The sequence below is a fragment of the Ammospiza caudacuta genome, chromosome 20, assembly GCF_027887145.1.
Source record: "Ammospiza caudacuta isolate bAmmCau1 chromosome 20, bAmmCau1.pri, whole genome shotgun sequence".
Taxonomy (NCBI): domain Eukaryota; kingdom Metazoa; phylum Chordata; class Aves; order Passeriformes; family Passerellidae; genus Ammospiza; species Ammospiza caudacuta.
The window spans coordinates 2153876-2174295 of NC_080612.1; the positions used below are offsets into that span (position 1 = coordinate 2153876).

General features: G+C 51.8%; 1 protein-coding gene across 1 annotated transcript in view; it reads left to right on the top strand.

The window, feature by feature from the left end:
- Window positions 1-20420, top strand: part of LOC131566350 (S-adenosyl-L-methionine-dependent tRNA 4-demethylwyosine synthase TYW1-like) — a 99139-nt gene that overhangs the window by 29757 nt on the left and 48962 nt on the right. The window contains exons 9-12 of the mRNA XM_058817598.1: window positions 801-853; window positions 4102-4220; window positions 13272-13381; window positions 19267-19444. Coding sequence (XP_058673581.1) covers window positions 801-853; window positions 4102-4220; window positions 13272-13381; window positions 19267-19444 — 460 coding nt within the window. The remainder of the gene's footprint in view (window positions 1-800; window positions 854-4101; window positions 4221-13271; window positions 13382-19266; window positions 19445-20420) is intronic.

Consider the following 20420-nt stretch of genomic DNA (forward strand, 5'->3'; position numbering starts at 1 on the left):
AGTAGGCGGCTGGGAGGTGCTGAGTTTGGGGACAGCCAGGCCAGTGACATGTGAATGCCACTGCGAGGGACACAGCGAGGTGTCTCAAATCCCTCTTATTTTAATGCTGATTTTGAAGGGACTTTTAATCCTTCAGAGATATTGGCCTCTAAGCACTTTTCTCAAAGAGGAATATAACCCCACTCGAACAGTTTGGGTAATAATAGCACTTAGTGCTTAACGAACGTTGTGCAATTAATCCTCCGGGGCTCATTGGAGTAGAATTGTGTTGATCTTGGCTGGGGACTGAGGAGCTGATCTGAGCTCAGCTTTCCTTTGGGTGTGGAGGAGCAGCTCCCTCCCCGTGGAGCTGGTGAGGCTCTGGGGGGTTCAGGCTGAGCCCTGGCTGTGTTCTCCCTCCCAGCTGCTCTGGGATCAGCTCCTGTCCTGCAGGCTGGGACAGCGGTCCTGGCTGTTCCAGGCTCATGGCCTGGGGCCAGGGAGATGCTCCTGGCTCCCTGTCCTGCTCCTTGGGTCTGTGAGCTGTCCCTGGCTTAGCCAGGCTCTGCCATCCTGTCCATGCACCTGATTCAAACCAGCCTCAGCCATGCCAATCCATGTCCCACTAAAAGAAACCATTTGCAGTGGGCTGAGGTCCCTGGGGTGGCACTGCCGTTGCTGGTGGTGTCACCTTGGGGCCAGTGGGGAAGAGCAGCATTGAGTCCACAGTGTCAGTCACTCTGGGTACCCCTTGGTATATTTTATGTGTCAATTCCTGCAGGCTAACCTCAGTTGTTTGATGATTTGTGCTTTGTTTTCAGGCTATAAACTCATTGGGAGCCATTCTGGGGTGAAGCTGTGCCGGTGGACAAAGGTATGTTCTGTTTCCTTTTCTCATTTCATAAATAAAAACAAAGCTAGAGACTTGCTCAGGTATTCCAATTTCCTGATGAAATTACATTTTAAAATGTGCTATTATTTGCACAAACCCAATTTCGAGCTATAACCTTGCATTTCCAGCTATTAAAATTCCTCTGCAAAGAGTGAGAATAGAGTTGTGGCACAGAGCTGGGAACATCCATTTCTGGTTTTTGCTGATGTTCTGCTGTCTGCTAAACCATCTTCTGCCCCCTGAAATCCACGTGAGGGAAGAGTGGGAAGGTTGTGTCCCTGGTGTGAGGCTGTGGAGCAGGGATAGCACAGCCACTGCCCCACCTGAGCAGGCACATGAAGCTGTTTGAACCCCCTTGCTGGGGTTGGGTTGTCACAGGGCTCCCCTGGCTCTCAGCATTTATCAGATCACATTTCCATGGGAGGTGTTCATGTTTTTACTGTTGCCAATGATTTCCCTGCTCTGTGGTGTGTGTGTGGATGTGGCTGTGAACAGCACCCATGGGTATGAATGCACCTGTGTGACACAGCCCCCTCCCAGCCCTGCATATGGCTCCTGGAGGAGCTGGAACCCAGTAGCTTTTCAAGCAGTTTCCACACTTAAAAACTGCTTGAAAACTCCCAACAGAGCCCTGGAGAATGAACTGCAGCCCCTTCAGGGTGGGTGTGGTTGGCAGGTCCCTCTGGAGCTCACAAGTCTCTAGGGTTGTATATTTGGGGAGCAGTATTGATCACAGAATCACTGAGGGTGGAAAAGCCCTCTGAGACCGAGTCCAACCATTCTCCCAGCACTGCCAAGGCCAGCACTGCTTCATGTCCCCAAGTGCCACGTGCACAGGGCTGTTAAACCCCTCCAGGGGTGGGGACTCCACCCTGCCCTGGGCAGCTGTGCCAGGGCTGGACAGCAAATTCCAGGAAGCAATTTCCGCCAAATCCCCCCTGAGCTGCCCTGGCCCAGCCTGAGGCCGTTCCCTCTGCTCCTGTCCCTGTTCCCTGGAGCACAGCCCGACCCCCCGGCTGTGCCCTCCTGTCAGGAGCTGTGCAGAGCCACAAGGGCCCCCTGAGCCTCCTTTGCTCCAGGCTGAGCCCCTGCCCAGCTCCCTCAGCTGCTCCTGGGGCTCCAGACCCTTCACCCACCATGTTGCATCATCCTGCACCCTTGAGCATCCCTGGGTGGGAACCTCTGGAATCAGCACCTCGTTAGGATGCCAGCACATCTGTAATTCCTGTGCTGTGGCAGTGATCAGTCCTGGCTGTCTGAGCTCTCCTTTGCTGCATGATTAACTTTATTTTTGAAAGAACCCTTGGGATGCCATCCCAGGGTGGCTGCAGAGAGTTTTCATTGCAGTGCCTGCTGTCAATGAACTGTTTCATCAAGAGCCTTGTTCCCCTGAGCAGCATAGAGAGCCCACCCTGGGCTGTCAGGAGTGTGTGGGATGCACTGATCCCACTGCTGCTCTGCTGCTCACTCTTGCACCCATTTCCCTCTTCTGTCACTGTTAGTGGCAGACATGATCATGAAAAGTTTAAAGAAAAACTTCCATGTTGTGTCTGAGAAGGCCAGAGAACCTATTTTTATGGAAGACCCAGACTTTAATGCAGCACTGTAAAGCCATTTCACAAAATAAATAGCAGCTCTGTGTGCTTAGATGGGCCCACACTGTTTTTAGCTTAAGCAGGAATTGAATGTAAAGTCTTCTAATAAGTTGAGCTGAGATTGGTTCCAGGCAGTGGCTTTGCCTCAGGTTCACACCAGTGTGTGAGAGCCTCCAGGAGCCTTTGTGGGGATTTGTATCACAGGAAAGCAGGAGCAGGGCTGGCAGGATCAGTATTAAGTGGAGTTTCATTGAGGTATCTCAGATGGAAAAGATTGGGTTCTGTCAAATTCCAGAAAAAACAGAAACCCTGTATGTTTTAGGGAGAGTCTGTTTGCCTTAGGAAAAGCCAAATATAACTTGCTCTCCTGAATTTGTGAATCTCCTGAAGTCTCTCTCATTTGAAGAATGGGTAGAATCAACAGCATTTTCCATGTCATTTAATCTTCCACCTGTACAGCCAGTCAGGGATTAGCTGTAGATTTTTCCCTGCTGCTCCTTTCTGTTGGATCACCAGGACACTCCAGGAGGAGGAAGGCAGATTGAAAGCTGCTGTGTTGTATTTCAGATTTTCTCTTGAGAGGAGTAAAGTTTCTTTCTCATTTATTATTATTTAACTGAGCTAATGAAAGACAGCCCTTTCTGCAAGCTGCCTGCATGATAAATAGGAGTTGAATCCTGTTGGGAAAGCTGCTGTGGCTTTGCTGGGAAGGGAAGTGCAGCATCCTGCTGGAGCCACTGCTGGCTGTGAATGAGGGCTTATAAGGTCAGGGCATTTATTTAATTTACTGCTGCAAGAAATACTCTGCCAGATAAAAGAAAAGAATGGAGTGTTCAGTAGGACAGCCTTGAAATGGATCCTTGTTGCTCCTGAGTGAGCTTTTCCAGGAACACTTCCTGCAGCTCAAGAGGCTTCACCTGCTCCTCATGGGCTGAGGCTGGAAAGCTGCAGGAGAGCACATTGTTGTGCTGGGGTTTGCCAGAGAAGGGACTGAGCAGCTTAAAGCTCTTTCTCCTCTAACACTCCACTAGTCTGACCTCCTAAATGCAGTCAGGCTGCAGGGGTGCATGTAAAGAGTCACACTTTATAGGGAGCTGGGAATTTCTTGGGGCAGGTGGCACTGGTGTCCCTCAGCTCTGCTGAGGGCATTGCTGGACTTGGAACTCCAGTCACAGGTGGCTGAAAGGGAGCAGATCCACAGCTGCCCTCAGTTTGGCTCCAGATGGGGAATTTTAACTGTCCTGCTGTGTGTTTGTGTGTGTGTGTGCCCTCAGTTTGGTTCCACGTGGGTTTTTAGCTCTCCTGGGGGTGTTCCCCTGTCCTCAGTCTGGCCCCAGCTGGGTTTCTAACCCTCCCTGTGTGTTTCCCTCTCTCAGTTGGGTTTCTGACCCTCCCTGTGAGTTTCCCTGCCCCCAGCTAGGTTTCTAACACTCCCTGTGTGTTTCCCTCTCTCATTTGGGTTTCTGACAGTCCCTCTGTGTCCCTATGTGTTCCCCTGCCCTCAGTCTGGCCCCAGTTGGGTTTCTAACAGTCCCTGTGTGTTTCCCTGCCCCCAGCTGGGTTTCTGACCCTCCCTGTGTGTTTCCCTGCCCCCAGCTGGGTTTCTGACCCTCCCTGTGTGTTTCCCTCCCTCAGGCCATGCTGCGGGGCCGCGGGGGCTGCTACAAGCACACCTTCTATGGCATCGAGAGCCACCGCTGCATGGAGGCCACCCCCAGCCTGGCCTGTGCCAACAAGTGTGTCTTCTGCTGGAGGTGAGGCACCCCTGGGGTCTGTGGGACACAGCCAGCTGTGCTCTGGGGGGCGTGGAATGTCTGTGTTCCTGGGGCACATTCCAGTATCCAGGGGCTCTGGATGTGGTTTGCCAGCTAACCAGTGCCAGACACACATCCAGTCTTCCCAAGCTCCTGGACACAAATGAATTATGTCCATAACTGAGCAATTCTGTTATTTTTGAGAGCAGAGCAGGTCAGCTGAACTTCTACAAGCACAAGTATCCCTACCAGGAGTTGTGTCACACCCCCTGCACTCTGCACCTGCAGACCATCCCAGGTGGCAAAATGTCCAGAAGAAAACCCACAGACACTGAATCCCTGAGGTCAGAAAAAACCTCCCAGCCCATTCAGTCCAAGCTGTGCCTGATCCCCACCTTGTCCCCAGCCCAGAGCTCCGAGTGCCACCTCCAGCCCTTCCCTGGGCACCTCCAGGGATGGGCACTCCAAACCTCCCTGGGCAGCCCCTGGCAGTGCTGAGCTCCCTTTCCATGGGAAATTCCTGCTGCTGTCCCCCCTGAGCTGCCCTGGCCCAGCCTGAGGCCGTTCCCTCTGCTCCTGTCCCTGTTCCCTGGAGCACAGCCCGACCCCCCGGCTGTGCCCTCCTGTCAGGAGCTGTGCAGAGCCACAAGGGCCCCCTGAGCCTCCTTTGCTCCATGCAGGACAACCTGTCTTCAACTCAATGGCTTCAATTGGTCAGGAAAGTCTCCCCTTTCCTCAGAGAAGTGACTTTGTGGTGAATTCCTGAAGGAAAGGAGCTTTGCTGGATCTGAGCTCCTCTAGCCCTACTCACTCACTCCTGCCTGGGCTCCAAGGGAGGTGTGTGCCAGGCTGGGGGAGTGCAGGGTGGGATTGGGAGAAGAGGCTGAGGTTCAGCAGAAATGCCAGCAGTGATGTGAGAGCACCTGCAGTGGGAAAACAGGGAGGTTTTGCTTTGAGCTCTTTTGTTTTCCACCCTGCTAAATCATCCCATGGGAGCTGCACTTCCTCTGGGACTGAAACCTTACCCCAGGCTGCCAATAACACCCATTCCATCCCCAGCATCCCAGTGAGTACTCCCTGAGCAGCCTGAGCCAGTAGAAGGTGTCCCTGCCATGGCAGGGGGTGGAATGATGTGGGCCTGAAGGTCCCTTCCCACCCAAACCATTCTGGGATTCTGTGATAATATTTCCATGCAAAACCAGCCAAATTCCTCTCTCTGAGTGCCCCGTTCTGTCTTTCATAATCTTCAGGTTTTAATAATGCAGGTATTTCATGGGGGCATTTAAAGGACTTGGGGACAGCTTGAAGGCTGTGAGCACTGGCCACTGGGCATCCTGTGCAGTTTGCATTGGGGAGTCTGTTCCAAAGGGTTTGTGGGTGCTCTGATGGGCTTTCCTCATCCTGGGCTTTCCTGGCTGGGAAGGAGGCAGCAAATGGCACCTCTGATGTGCAGCTTCTGCTTTGCTTCAGAGCAGGGCAGTGCCTGGCAAGGAAAACCTCCTGCTTGTGTCTGTTTTCCACGTGGTGTGAATGGAGTCCTGCATGGGACTGGGCTGGGAGGGACATTGCCCTGCCTGTGCTTGTCCCTCTGTCCCCACACACATCCTAAGGTACATCCTAAACAGCAAACAGGATAAGGGGCTTTGTTCCCAGCATTGCTCCACAGAGCATTTCCCAGTTTCTCTTCCAAATGCCCTCATTCAGGATTTTTTGGCAGCAGCCTGGATGAGGAATAGGCTGAATCAGGGAAATCCAGCAGGTGTGAACTGGAGAGTGCAGGAACTGATAAATGAGATAGTACAGCTTTATCAATAATTGATAAATCAGTCCATTAGTGTAGAGACACAGAGAAAGTGGCACTGTTCCCTGTGTCTCTAACTCATCATCCTGTCACTGTCACCTGTCACTTCAGAGGGGTCTGGCACTGCAGCCTGATGACAACAAGTGCTACAGTGCTGATTTTCCTGCTGGCTACAACCTGAGTGCAAGGAAGCAGCTTCCCAGGGCACTGAGCTCAGCATTGATTCATTTATTTCCCTGCTCTGGGTGAGGTGCTGGCAGGTGTTGGACTCTCCCATATGGAATGCAGCTGGCTGTCCTCAGCCTCCCCTGGAAACTGGAAGGTTTAAGTTGGAAGATTTAAGGCTCAGTTTGAGGCTCATCCCAGGACATTAAGCTTGACTTAAACCAGAACTGCTGCTGAAAGAAGATTTCTTTTTGGTGATTTTCCAGCTCCTGTGCCTGGGCTGCTGCAGCCTTCACGTGGCTGTGAGAGGGATCTTCCCTCCCTCCTTGCCACTCCCAATATTGCCCTGCTGATCCTGTGCCACCCCAGCTCCCAAACCCTGCAGTCAGGCCTGTCTGTGCTTGTTTTACCCCCCACACCTTGCAGGTTGTTCAGGGTGTGACACTGAGGTGGAGCTGCAGGCCCTGGTGGCTGGGCAGGATAAACAAGGCAGCTCCTGAGCAGCAGGTGCCATCTGTGCAGACATGTGAAATCCCAGTTTTGATCTGCTTCTGGCAGAATGTTCCTCATGCAGGTGTTGTGCTGGGCTCCTCGTGCAGCTCTGCTCAGCCTTGCAGATAAGGCTGCTGGGATTCTTTCTTCTTGATCTTTCCTTTCAAGATTTTGACATTTGTAGATTCTGCCAATGTTTCCAACTGCACAACCCCCGAGCTCTCCCTGGATGGCTGAAGGAAAGGCCAAGGAGCCTGTTTGTTTTCTCTTCCTCACTTTGGCAAGAATGCTGCAGTGCAGCTGCTCTCCCTGGGAGCTGAATGTCACTGGAGCTGGCTGGTCCTGACTGACACATTCTGGCCCCAAACCAGTACTCATGGAATCACAGACTGGTTTGGGATGGGGCCTTAAAGGGATCAGTTCCAGCTGCTGTGGGCAGGACACCTCCACTGGAGCTCAGTATCCAAACATGCTCAGAAAATGAGGGGATTCTGTCAGAGATGTGGCTTCACTCTGCACTGGGTGCTCTTCTGTCCCCCTTGTCCCTGGGAGCTGTCACAGCTGCCAGGCCCCTGCCTGGCTCTGCTGTCCCCTGCAGAGAGGCTGGCACTGCAGGGCTGTGGGGCAGCTTTTGTGGGAACAGGAAAAGCAGCCTGGAAGCTGGGCCAGGGCAGAGTCAGGCTGGATTTCGGTTCTTCCCCCAGAGGGTGCTGGCACTGCCCAGGCTGCCCAGGCAATGGGCACAGCCCCGAGGCTGCTCCAGGAGCTCCAGGGATGCCCAGGATGGGATTGTTGGGGTGTCTGTGCAGGGCCAGGGCTGGACTGGGTGATCCCTGTGGTCCCTTCCAGCTCAGCATATTCCCTGATTCTCCAAGGTGGATTGTTTGGTGTCACCCAAGGCTGTTCCATCAAAAGCTCTGAGGGGGACACCCCACACCTGAATCACTGCAATGTCCCCAGCCATAATCCTGTCCTCCAAGGGGGTCTGTCCCTCTCCATCCCTGCTCCCAGCTGCTCTCACTGAGGCTGTGTCTCTTTAGCTTAATTGCCTAAATGGAAATGTGCAAGTGACCAAATCTTTTAATCAATTAGAGCAAGTGTGGGTTCTGAGCTCTGTGACCTCCCTGCAGCACAGGCACCAGGCAGACCTGATTTGATGAGGGTTTTTGGCTCAGTGTCCAACACCCAATCAATTATTGTGGAGAGAGGGAACAGCTAAATAAGATTTAAATTAATAGACTTTATTACTTTTGCATCTGAGGAGGAGGCAAAGCAGACAGAGTGAAATATCCTGTGAAGAAATTGGCTCGTATTTCTTCTGCTGTAACTTTAATGCTTATACCTGTGCATGGAGGTTTCAGGTTTTGCTTCTAGACAGCAACTGAAGTTGTGTTCAGACACTAAATCAGTGGGTGGCCAAAATCCAGGCATCACAGTAAGCCCTGAAAAAAACAGAGATTAAAAATTAATAATCTCTCTCATAGGAGAAGTACTTAAGGTCTTTAAAAAATAAAGAAGAAACTGAAAACAGATGAAAACCAAAGCTTCTCCTCAGTAACTAACTTGATTCCAGGGGGTAATTCCTCAGGGAAATGGGGATATTGATGTCAAAGGAGTGGACACTGCAGGTTTGGAACACCTGGAAGCTGAACCTGAAAGCTCAGAGAGTCTCTGTGCATGTCCAGCCCCCAGTCCTGGTTCTGCTGCTCTTTCCTCCCAGGTTTCAGTTTGGTTATGGTTTTGTTCCAGAAGGGACCTGTTGTGACCAAGGTTCATCCCTCACATTTGGATTCTTCACTGGTTTGTTGAGTTTGGGCTCCTGAAATGTCCAAATAAATGGGGTGGGGGACAGCACATCAATGTGCCCAGTTCATGCCCCTGGTAAAAAAAAGTGGTTAAAAAAAGTCTTGGTGCCTTCATGTGCTGTTCTGCCAGCTCTGTCATCTGAGGCATTTCTAGGAGAAAATGTTCATGTGTGGGTTGAAATCTCTGATTTTTATTTTATAGCACTTTGCATTCTCCTGGACTTGGACTTCTTAAAGGTCCTGGGACTTGTTACAATCAGCTCCCAAATTTATGGGCTCAGTAGTGAATATAAACAGATTATGGGCTGTGAAATGTCCACACTGGGCCTTGGGTGTCCCTGCAGGGGATGGTGCCAGGTCCAGCAGTCAGTGATGAGGGGCAGTGACTGGGGGCTTTGGAAGTGAATTTGCACATTTTGCCATCCAGGTGAGTTCTGGAATGGTGTGGGAAGCTGTGCTGGGCAGGGCTCAGGGATGGGATGGGGTAAATGGGCACAGCACAGCACACTGAGCATCACCTGCCTTGCAGGAGATCCTGCTCTCTAAAAAGGGAGCATCTCAGAGCTGGGATGGAGCTTTTCAGCATGGGGCATCTTCCTTCTTCAAGTTTTCAGTTGGAAGAGAATCACAGAATTCTTTTGCTTGGAAAAGCCCTCTGAGATCCTTGAGTCCAGTTGTTCCCCCAGCACTGCCAAGGCCACCAGACTCTGTCCTCAAGTGCCACATCCATGGGACTTTTACACCTCTCCACCAATGCCCTGTGACAACCCTTTCCATGAAGAAATTTCCCTTAATATCCAGTCTAAGCCACCCCTGGCAGCCTCTGGTCCTGTCAGACAATTTATCCAGCCTGCTCCAGGGTGACTTTACCCATCCTAGGGACAACATTAAATTCAGGTTCTGTATCTCAGTCCTGGTCTCTGCCCAGCCCAGGCTGGGCTCCTTCTGGTGCTCTCAGGAGGTGCAGAAGAAAAGGAACAGCCAGATTTCATTTTGTATCCCAGGAACATTAAATATGGTTGGCTTGTGCATTGGCCAAGCTTTTTTTGTGCTCTCCCTCCTTCTCCTGCCATCACTCCAGGGAAAGTCCTTGGGATCTCTTCTGTGTGTCCTTTCCTGGTCATGGCTGATGTTTTGCCTTCCCCTTTCTGCTGATGCCCCTGTGTTTTTGTGCTCCTTCTTTTGTTTGCAGCTGGAGGCTCACGAGGCTGTAGAAGAGCAGATTGATTTTGTTGTTTTGTCTTTGCTTTTTATTGCTGCAGTTTGCACTTCTGCCTTGGTAGGGCTTCCAAAACTGCCAGTTCTCCTGAAGTTCTTTTTCCCTAAGCTCTTCTCTTCTCCTCTGGGATCTCCCTGCTGGCTCTCAGGGTTCACTGAGACTGCTTCTTGAACTCTTCTTGTTTTTATTCTGCTCCTGCCCTCCCTGGCAATGGTGTGCTCTGTCCTCTCATGTCACTGCCACCAGCACTTCCTCACCTTCCTGCTCTCCACCAGGTATCACCCTGGCTCAGTCAATGCCTGCAGTAAATGGTATTTTACACCTGAGCTGCATCTGCCCTCAGAGCCTCTTAATAACCATTTGCAGAATGCATAAAGCAAAAGCTGATTTATTAAAATAAACCAAGCACCTGGGGAGGCAGATCACAGCCCTGGGGAAGCTGCACCTTCACAGGGGTCCCAGAACCTGCCAGGAACACTGGGAATGCTGTGCCAGGCTCCTGGTGGATCAGAGGTGAGCTGGGACTGCGGGGAAGCTGGATGGGAGCAGGCTGGGGGGGTTCCAGGGCAGCCAGCAGGAGCTCCCATTGTGTTCCCTGCAGTCATGGGGCTGTGGCACTGAGGTGTCTCTGAAGGAGCAAACCAAACCTGTTCCACACCTGGAATCTCTGCTAAAATCAAGGTTTTCTGCTGGATGTGGGTTTGGGTGAGATTTCATTTAACTTGTGTTACTTTGGGAAGGAAAGGAAAGGAAAGGAAAGGAAAGGAAAGGAAAGGAAAGGAAAGGAAAGGAAAGGAAAGGAAAGGAAAGGAAAGGAAAGGAAAGGAAAGGGGAAAGGGGAAAGGGAAAAGGAAATAGGGGAAAGGAAAAAGGAAAGGAAAGGAATCCCTGACACAATTCCTGCTCAGTGCTGGTGTAGCCAGAGGTGGGAGCTCACAGAGCCTGGGGGCAGTGGGATGGTGGCTCTGGTTTCTGTCTGTGCTGAGACTGGGGAACAACCTCCTGAGCCCAAGGCATTGCTGCTTTATCCTCCTCTTGGCAAGGAATCTCCTTTTGCCAAATAAGCAGCTCTGTGGACTTGACCTGGTGTGTTTATTAAACAGTAGGATGTGTTAAAAATGCAGGGCCTGTTGGACACTAATAGCTGTCCAGGGTGCACCCACAGCCTATTGATTTCCTGCCAGCTGGCCCTATTAAATATACAAGGTACAAGTTTTGCAGTTAAACATGGAAGAGTTTTATAAATGCCTTTTATAGCTGACATTCAGAAAACTTTCCATGTTGCCAGATGGGGAAATAAAGGGGAAATTCAAAAAGCTGTTTTGACTTAAGGATCCTTGAGGTGGTAAAGTTTGAGAACAATGTTTGAATCTTTGCTCTTGAAGTGGATGAAGAAATGTTTGGGCCAAAAGCCTGATTTTATTGAGCTTGGGTTTGTGTTTTAGCACTGTCAGACAGGTGTTTCTCACTTGGGGAGTCCCAGAATCCCAGACTGGTTTGGCTTCAAGGGACCTTAAACTCCACCCAGTGCCACCTCTGCCATAGCAGGGACACCTCCCACTGTCCCAGGTGCTCCCAGCCCCAATGTCTAGCCTGGCCTTGGGCACTGCCAGGGATCCAGGGGCAGCCCCAGCTGCTCTGGGCACCCTGTGCCAGGGCCTGCCCACCCTCACAGGGAGGAATATTTTCCCCGATGCCCAACCCAAACCTGCTCTCTCTTGGTTTGAATCCCTTTCCCCTTGTGCAGAGGTCACTGGGAGCCTTTTGCTGGTCTCCAGTGAGGATGGAGCAGCCCCTCATCCTGAGCAGGTGCTGCCCTGTCCCTTCTCCCTCAGTTAAAGGCTGGGAGTCCTGTCCTGCTGCCCTGGAGCTGAATGCAGCTGGAACTTCCCGGTGTCTCCAGGGCTGGACAGTTTATATGCGTTAATTGTTGTAGTGACAATGTTTGTAATAGTGCCTTATGTATTTACTGTGCACAATAAATTATGAACAAGGCCATCAAAGAAGTTTTTTCCATTCAAGGGGGAAATGTGGGAAATGGAGTTGTAGAGAATTCCCAAAGCTTGATAGAAGGCTCGCACAGTGTGCATTTGTATGTAAACTTTGAGAAATGTTGACTTAGAAATGCCATGGAATAGGACAGACATTGCTGAGAGAGAATGGAACTAGAAACAAGTTTCAAAAGATGGCCTTGTAAATAATATGGATACTTTGAAGAAATAGAGAAATAGAGCTATGAAAGATGCACTGTAGTGGGACCCACGAGGGGTAATTTTAGGTGATTGGCTTTAAGGCATTTGCAGCATGGTGTGACAAAAGCTGATAGCCAAGCAACACTTACAGTGTATTGTAATTAGGAAATAATTGGCTTCTGATTGTGAGGGTGTGAATTATAACATCTGTATTGTCTCACCCTTCTCATGAGACTGAAAATGGAGTAAAAGTTTTTAAAACACCTCCCAATTGCCCCATCTCTGGTCAGAACAAGGCATAACCCAGCATGCAGGGATGGTGGAGGGGGTGCAGGAAGCAGAGGTCACCTGGCTGCAAAACTGAGTGTCAGGAGTGTATTTTGGTGGGCCTTGTTTTCCTGTCCAGAGGTGAGTTAATCCAGGAGCTTTTGTGAAGGCCCCTGCACAATTTGCTGCTCTTAATGAACTCTGTGGGCTGAGGGGGCTTTTGGAGCATATTTCATATTTTGGGATGAAGCAGGAAATGATGAGAGCAAGGAGGTGAAAACACAGAATTTCATTGACTTCCTTAAGATGATATTTAAGGGCTGGATGAGCTCCTCATGCTAATAAAGTAAGAAATGAGGAGGAACTCCATGGGTCTTCCAGATGCTTGGGTCCATTTACCTGGGTTGGCTTTTGCTGTTTTCCAAGAAAACAAAATATGGGGACAGTGATCCTTTCCAGGCAAGGTTGGCTTCTCACCCCAGAAGCTGTTCCTCAGATGGAAGATCTGGGGTTTTTCCCCTGCAGTCTGCTTGGGTCAGGGGGATTAAAATCTGGGACATGGCCCAGATCCCCCAGGAATGCGTCCCTGGGACAGGGCAGGGTTCCTGCTCTCTTCAGGGGGTTTGGAGGAGCCTGCCCTCATCTGTCCTGGTACCAGAGCACCACACAAAGACTGGGGTAGAAACAAATTCTGTCCTCAGGGTGGTGCTTGGTGCCTTTGAAATGAACTAAAAATGGCCTGGGACCTCCCTTCTCCAGAGCTTGGTGCAGCTGTGGGCAGAGCAGGAGCAGAACCAGTTTCCCTTTCTTTACAGAGGCTTTTGCAGACCTTATTTTGGCTCAGAAACCTTTCACCTGTGCTTCAATATATCTGTATAGAGTGTGATATTATCCACAAGGCCCATTCCTCCCTCTGGGAGCCCAGAGCCTGCAAGGAGAGGGGTGTAAGAGAGGCGTTCAGGGGTGACACCCAGAGGCTGGGGCAGCAGCAGGAGTTGCTGAGCATCTTTTGTTGCTTTGAATGCTGTTGATGCCAAAGTCCCCAGGTGGCAGGTGAGTTCCCCAGGTGGGTTCCAGGTGGCAATGGGTGACTGTCCCCTCTTCCCTCAGGCACCACACGAACCCCGTGGGCACCGAGTGGCGCTGGAGGATGGACCAGCCTGAGCAGATCCTGCAGGAGGCCCTCGAGAAGCACCAGAACATGATCAGGCAGTTCAAAGGTAACTCCTGCTCTGTCCACCCCTGGGCTCTTGGGGGATAACCAGCAGTGACACAGGTGAGTGTCACAGACACATTTTATGGAAAATCCTTTCTTTGGGATTTTTTCTCCTGAGAGGCCTGAGGAACAAAATGTAAACATTGATTATCTGCTGCTGTGGAATGCAACAGGTGCATTTGTGATTGGTCTCATGTTGTTGTTTCTAATTAATGGCCAATCACAGTCAGCTGGCTCAGACTCTCTGTCCAAGACACAAACCTTTGTTATCATTCCTTTTCTATTCTTAGCTAACTTTCTGATGAAATCCTTTCTTCTATTCTTTTAGTATAGTTTTAATATAATATATATCATAAAATAACAAATCAGCCTTCTGAAACATGGAGTCAGATCCTCATCTCTTCCCTCATCCTAAGCCCCCTGTGAACACTGTCACAGGTGAGAACATTCTGCTCCTCTGGGAAGGAGGCCTGAGCTTCAGGCTGTCAGGAGAATGGGGGAGAAGAAGCTGCTGTGGCTCATTAATGTCTTCTGAAATGAGGCTCAGCCACTGGGAGTGTGCTGTGCCTGGAGGGAGTAGAGTGGAGTTGCCTCTGGTGCATCCTGGTAGTTGTCAAATCCTTTCCCTTGGTGTGCACAGAGCCCTCCACAGTGCTCAAAGCCAGCCTGGGTGATGGGGGATCCTGGCTCCTCTGGAGGAGGAAGCAAAAGCAATCAGCCTCTTACCTGACAGGACACACACTGGCAGCCCTGACACCCAGCTTTGTGTTACCTGCAACTCCTGGCTTGTGTTTGTCTCATGAATAATGAAACAGCAGCAAGCAGGGGATTTTGATTTTCAGCAATTATTCAGTATCTGTGGTTGAGACTGAAGCTGCAGCTCCACAGCACCTCTGGGAAGCACTGCAGCTTGCTTCCCACAGAAGTTCCCTGGAAATTTGATATAAATTCTGTGTCTGTAGCTGTAGAGAGGGCTGGGGGTTTTGTTTCCCAAATGTGATGATCTGGCTGCTGTGCCAGGGTCAGCTGTGTGTGCTGGCAGGGCTGGCCAGCTTGGCAGGACAGCTCCAGGGCTCTGCTCTCCCCAGCTGCCTTGAGCTGCACAAGTGGAGTGGAACAGCCATAAAACCTGCAGGATGGGCCCTGGCCTTGGCAGTCATTTTGGGAACCTGATTGTTTAGTTTGGCTGTGCTCAAAGAGATTCCAATGGATCCAGGATGTGGCAGGCACAAAGCCCTTCTGTCAGCAGAGCAGAGCTGCTCTGCCTCCATCTCTGCAGCTGGATAATGGGTGGAAAAATAGCTCAGGTTTGGGCCCCATGGGCTTCATTCTCCTCACGTGGCTGCTTTGGAGCAGCAGCTCAGTGAAGCCTCACTCCTGAGCCTGGGCTTTCTTTGGCACTGTCAGACATCCCCTGGGGCAGGGCTGGTGGTGCTGAAACAGCCTCAGCAGCTCTGCAGGGAAATCTGGGGGTGAGAGGCACTCTCAGGGCAGGGCTTTACCCCAGGGGCACCTGGAGAAACACCAGGGTTGAGCCAATGGATGCAGGGAAGGGCCTGGAGCCCCAGGAGCATCTGAGGGGGCTGGGAAGGGCCTGGAGCCCCAGGAGCATCTGAGGGAGCTGGGCAGGGGCTCAGCCTGGAGCAAAGGAGGCTCAGGGGGCCCTTGTGGCTCTGCACAGCTCCTGACAGGAGGGCACAGCCGGGGGGTCGGGCTGTGCTCCAGGGAACAGGGACAGGAGCAGAGGGAACGGCCTCAGGCTGGGCCAGGGCAGCTCAGGGGGGATTTTGGGGAAATTCCTTCACTGAAAAGAGAGGCCAGGCCCTGTCACAGGCTCTGCAGGGCAGAGGTGGAGTTGCCATCCCTGGAAATGTTCACAATTCATGTGGATGTGGCACTTGGGGACACGGTTTAGTGGTGGCCTTGGCAGTGCTGGGGAATGTTTGGACTCTGATCCTGGAGGTTTTCCCAGCCTCAGTTTCTCTGTGTCTCTGAGCACTGGGAAGTTCTGAGGGAGATCAGATCTGTCCATGCTGGAGTCCCACCTGTCTGTTGTGCCTGTCCCCAGAAGAAGGGACAGCAGACTTGGTTTCTGTATGGGAGGGTGAAGTTACACATCAAAATGAGCTTGTTCAGGCAGGGTGGGGCCTGGACAGGTGGGACCCTCCTGCCCTGGAGGCTTTCAGGCCTCTGGAGAGGAGCCATTACCACCCTGCACTGAGGAATAACCTTCTCATTCCCTGACCCTGCTGTCTTCCCAAAATGAGTTGACACAGGGAATGATGATGGAGAGACTTTCCAGCATCTGAAATACTGCAGAGGTGTCAGGGGGCCTGTCAGGACATCCCAGTTCTCCCTTTTTGGAGTCTATCTTCTGTTAAACAAATTCATAAATATTACTGGAAATGTGCCTGTGCATCTGAGCACAGTTACCCTTGACCTGGAACTGTGAAAGGAGAAAACAAAAAAGCTCTGGACTAGAACTGTGCTGTTAAGTGGGAAAAGAAAAGCTGGTTTATTTTTCTAGTGCTAGATGGCAACATTCCTGTCCTAGCTGCTGTGAGTCAAAGGTTTATTAAGGAGAAGAAAAACTGGAAAGAGAAGCCCAGGAGCTCCTGTTCCATGTAGTGAATTTTACATCATTCTTCCCTTAGGTGTGTGGGGAGGTGTTGTCAGGGTGGAAGCAGCAAGAGCCAAATTGAGGAGGAGCAGAGTGAGTGAACTGAGCTGGGGACAGGCAAAGGTTCAGCTGGGGCAGAATCAGAGTCCCCACGTGCAGTGCCAGGCTGGAGGAATGGTCCTGGCTCCTCCTGCCAGCCCAGCAGCTCTGCACAGACACCAGGGGCCTTTACTGGGAGTGGTATTTGAGAAAAACCCCAGCAAAAGCACAGGAAGCACCTGCTGGAGCAGAGAGGTGCCCAGGCTGCTGTGGGGAGGGGAGGAGAGGTTGTGACTGGGCTCTGTCCCTGTGCTGGCACTGCTGGGGCACCTCCAGTGCTGGGGCACCTCCAGGAAAGACAGCAAGGGGTGGCATGTGCCAGGGAAGAGTCTGGAGCCCCAGGAGCGGCTGAGGGAGCTGGGCAGGGGCTCAGCCTGGAGCAAAGGAGGCTCAGGGGGCCCCTGTGGCTCTGCACAGCTCCTGACAGGAGGGCACAGCCGGGGGGTCGGGCTGTGCTCCAGGGAACAGGGACAGGAGCAGAGGGAACGGCCTCAGGCTGGGCCAGGGCAGCTCAGGGGGGATTTGGGGGAAATTCCTTCCTGGAATTTGTTGTCCAGCCCTGGCATAGGTGCCAGGGAGGTGGAGTGCCCATCCCTGGAGGGGTGTATAAACTGTGTGGAATGTGGCACTTGGGGACAGGGGTTAATGGTGACCTTGCAGTGCTGGGGAATGGTTGGATTCCATCTCCATTTCCCAGCATTGATGTGTCTGATCCTGCAGCTCTGGCTGGGAACCCACAGGGACTCCAGAGGTGTCCCAGCAGGGCTGAGGTGTTGGACCCTGGCATGGACTTTGGGCTGTTTGGGCTTCTGGGGAATCAAAACTCCCTTAGCTAGGGAGTCCTCAGGGCTGGAGTGTCTGGGGGTGCTGCTCAGGTACCTCCCTGAGCCTTTTGAATTCATTGGTGCTGCTCTTTCCAGTTTTGGAGGCTTTGCAGGCAGATCCATCCACACACCCATTCCATGGGCCAGAGAAACTGCTGAGCTCATCTGGTGCTTTATTCATATAATCCATTGCAGTAAAAATGAGATTTCCTTTGAAGGACCAGAATTCTTGTGCCCCTTTATCCTTTAGGATACCCTACAGGACAGCCCTCATACTCTGGGTGCCTGTGGGTGATGATAAATCACTTCTGCTTTAGTGTTGCCACAGTCTGTGCTGGCTTTGGAGAGCACAGCCATTAAAGCCCCACAATTCTCTCTTGGATTAAATGATGGAGAGATACCTCACTGATAGGGAGTGAGGCTGGAAAGTTTATTTGATGGATACATTTTTCTGGGGAGTGACTTGTAAATCTCTGTGCCCTTGCAAAGGGCACACACAGGATGGAAACATAACTCAGGAATGAGAGAGTGGGAGTCTGATAATAAAGGGAAAAAGCCAGAGAGAAATGCATGACGTGTGCCAGGAAATCCTCAGAGTACCATGGAGGAGCATGGACAGAGCAGGTCTCTCATCCCCCTGGCCCCCAGGCTCTTGAGGTGCTGCTCAGGTCCTTGCAGGGGTGCCAGAGTCGGCCCAGCCTCCCCAGGGTGCTGTGCCAGGGGTGTTGTGTTTGCCCAAGTTAGCGCAGCAGCTGGAATCAGCTTTTCCAGGGAGATGTGCTCTGCTGGGGGCTGAGGGCAGGAGCAGAGCCAAAGGGATTCAGGAGAGTCCCTGCCCTCCTGGAATCCACCAGTCCTGGCAGTTTATCCCTGCCTGGCTGGTGGTTTGTGTGCTCTAAGGGTTGTGTACAAACCCACTCCCTGCTCTGGGTGGAAGCAGCAGGTTTGGTGTAAACTGCTTTGGGAAAGTTCCACTCAAACTTTAGGGGATGTTGGGATTTTGTTCTTCTGCTTATAAAGCTGGCAGGCTAATTATGAGAGTCCAGATGAAAAATGCTGAGAGAGAGAAATTAATTAATTGCAAAACTGACTTACAGTAGTTTTAGGAATATGAAAGTTAGTCCTTTAATCTCAGTGTGTGCTGGAGACGCTGCTTTCTTCTCCAATAAAGCTCTCATTTAGTGCTGTCAGCTTTCTATGGAATAACCATTAGTCCTGTCACTTCCTCAGGACTGAGCCTGGCTGCTTGAAAATGCACTGAGCCCTGCTCTGATTCCAAACCAGCTTTGCTACGTGAGGCTGGAGCAATATCCACCAACACCTCTTTTATCTGGGCTTTGCAGCAGAGCTGTAATTTTCTGTTCTGCAGCGTCAAGGCAACGAGAAGGGAGCTGAGGACCTGGATTCACACTCCAGGCTTTGTTTTTTATCTTTAAAACAGACCAGCCCCCAATCTAAAGCCTCAGATAGGATTTGAGTACATCAAGGCACGTCAGGGAAATGTGAAGTGACAGATTGGGAACAAAAGCTTGTTTGGAGGCAGCTGATTTCATCCGGGGTCCTGAGCACCTGGTCAGGTGTGGGTGGGCTGCAGGAGCATCCAGCTCCCCCTCCCTCCTGTGGGCATCAGGAGTGGGACTCAGGTGGTGTTTGCACATGGATGCTACATTTGAGCTGCTTGTGTTTTCCTTCTGAAAGGTCTCTGCCTGTTCAGGACCGTGCCATGTGCTGGGATTTCTTTTGATCACATCCCCTGTGGAGCTGCACGTTCCGTGTTTGCAGTCAGGGCTCAGCACCTTGCTGTGCTTGGGGAGCTGTGCTCAGCTGCCCTTCCTGGATTCAGTCCCTTGCTGGGAAGGGCTCAGCTGCCCTTCCTGGAGCCCACAGGGACCAGCACAGCACAGCCATGGCCTGGGCTGCTTTCCTGACACGCCTGCTTGCAGTGGCCTTGAGCTGCCCTGTGTGTTTGTGTCTCAGCACTCAGCAGCATCCCGAGGCCTCAGCAGTGGAGAGCTTGGCTCAAGTGTTTAATCCTGGCTCAGGTGTCAGCAGCACACTGCTCTCAGCAGTGCCCAGGGCACTCCCAGCCCAGGCTCTGGGTGCTGCTGCTCTCTGGCTGCTGCAGAGCTGCTCCCTGGCTCTGGCCTGGTGTCCCCTGTGCTCTTCTCAGCCCTCCTGTGCCAGGTGTGTTTTGGATACAGATGTTTGGGAGGGGGATTTGTTACAGAACCACAGAAGGGTTTGGGTTGGAAGGGACCTTAAAAATCATCTTGTTCCTTCCACCTTCCCCCAGAGCAGGTTGCTCAGCCCCATGCACTGTTCATTTCAGTGTTGTCCCCTCTGCAGGTGTGTCAGGAGTGAAGGCAGCCCGGCTGGAGGAAGCTCTGGCAGTGAAGCACTGTGCCCTGTCCCTGGTGGGGGAGCCCATCATGTACCCCCACATCAACCAGCTGGTGAGGCTCCTGCACCAGCAGGGCATCTCCACCTTCCTGGTCACCAACGCCCAGTTCCCTGAGGAGATCAGGTAAGAGCTACAGGAAATCCCTCCTCAAACACTGGAGTGCTGACCTGTGTCCCCATCCCATTCTGTGCCCCTCAGAGTCAGCTCTGAACAAGCACTGGCAGTGAAAATCCCCCTCAGCATCTGATTTTAACCTCAATCTCCTCATGCTCCTTCTCAGCCCTTTCTCTCTCTCAGTTTGATTTTTGCTGTGCCTCCTAAACAAACTGTGATTGCTGCTGGAAGTGGAGAGGCTGGAATGTGGCACCTGTGGAGGTGTGGCAGGAGAGGAGCAGTGAGTGAGCTGTGGTTTGTGCCTGGGACAGGAGTAATTTCTGTCCTCCTGCCAGCCAGACCAGGGCACTGAGCTCAGAGATTGTCTTTTGGGGCTGATCTTTGTTCTGACCCCAGAGCAGCAGCTGTGAAGGCTCAGCCCACAGCTGTGCCCAGCCCAGCATCCCCAGCAGGGTCAGGATCAGGAGGGGGGACAAGCACATGTCCATCAGCAAAATGGGATCTGCTTCACCTCCCTCAGGGGGACTTGAATGAAGGCTTCCAAACACTTCAATGAACTCTTTCAGAGTCTTTCCAAAGGAAAAGAATCCCCTTTTCTGATGCTTTGGAGCATCCAGGCTGTTGTTACCAAAGTGCAGCATGTGGGGAAATGCAGCTCCAGGGAGGCTGGGGCTGCTCACAACCCCAGCAGTTGGGAACAGCAGCAAATCCAGCCCTGGAGCTGTGGGAGCTGTGGCAGGGTGGCCTTGGTGTCACCCAGCTCATGCCAGCTCCTCTCTGTGCTCCTGGGACAGCTTCCCTTGCACTCATGGTCTGAATCTGGCACTGAGGGGGGAGTGCAGGCACTTTGGGGGTGAGTAATTATACACTACAAAGGCATTCCAAATGATTGAATAATTGTGTAATCAAGTTACTTTAAGTCATGTATTATGTGCCTGGTAGATAGAAATTGCTCTTTCCTAAATATAGCAGTTTAAAAAGAGAG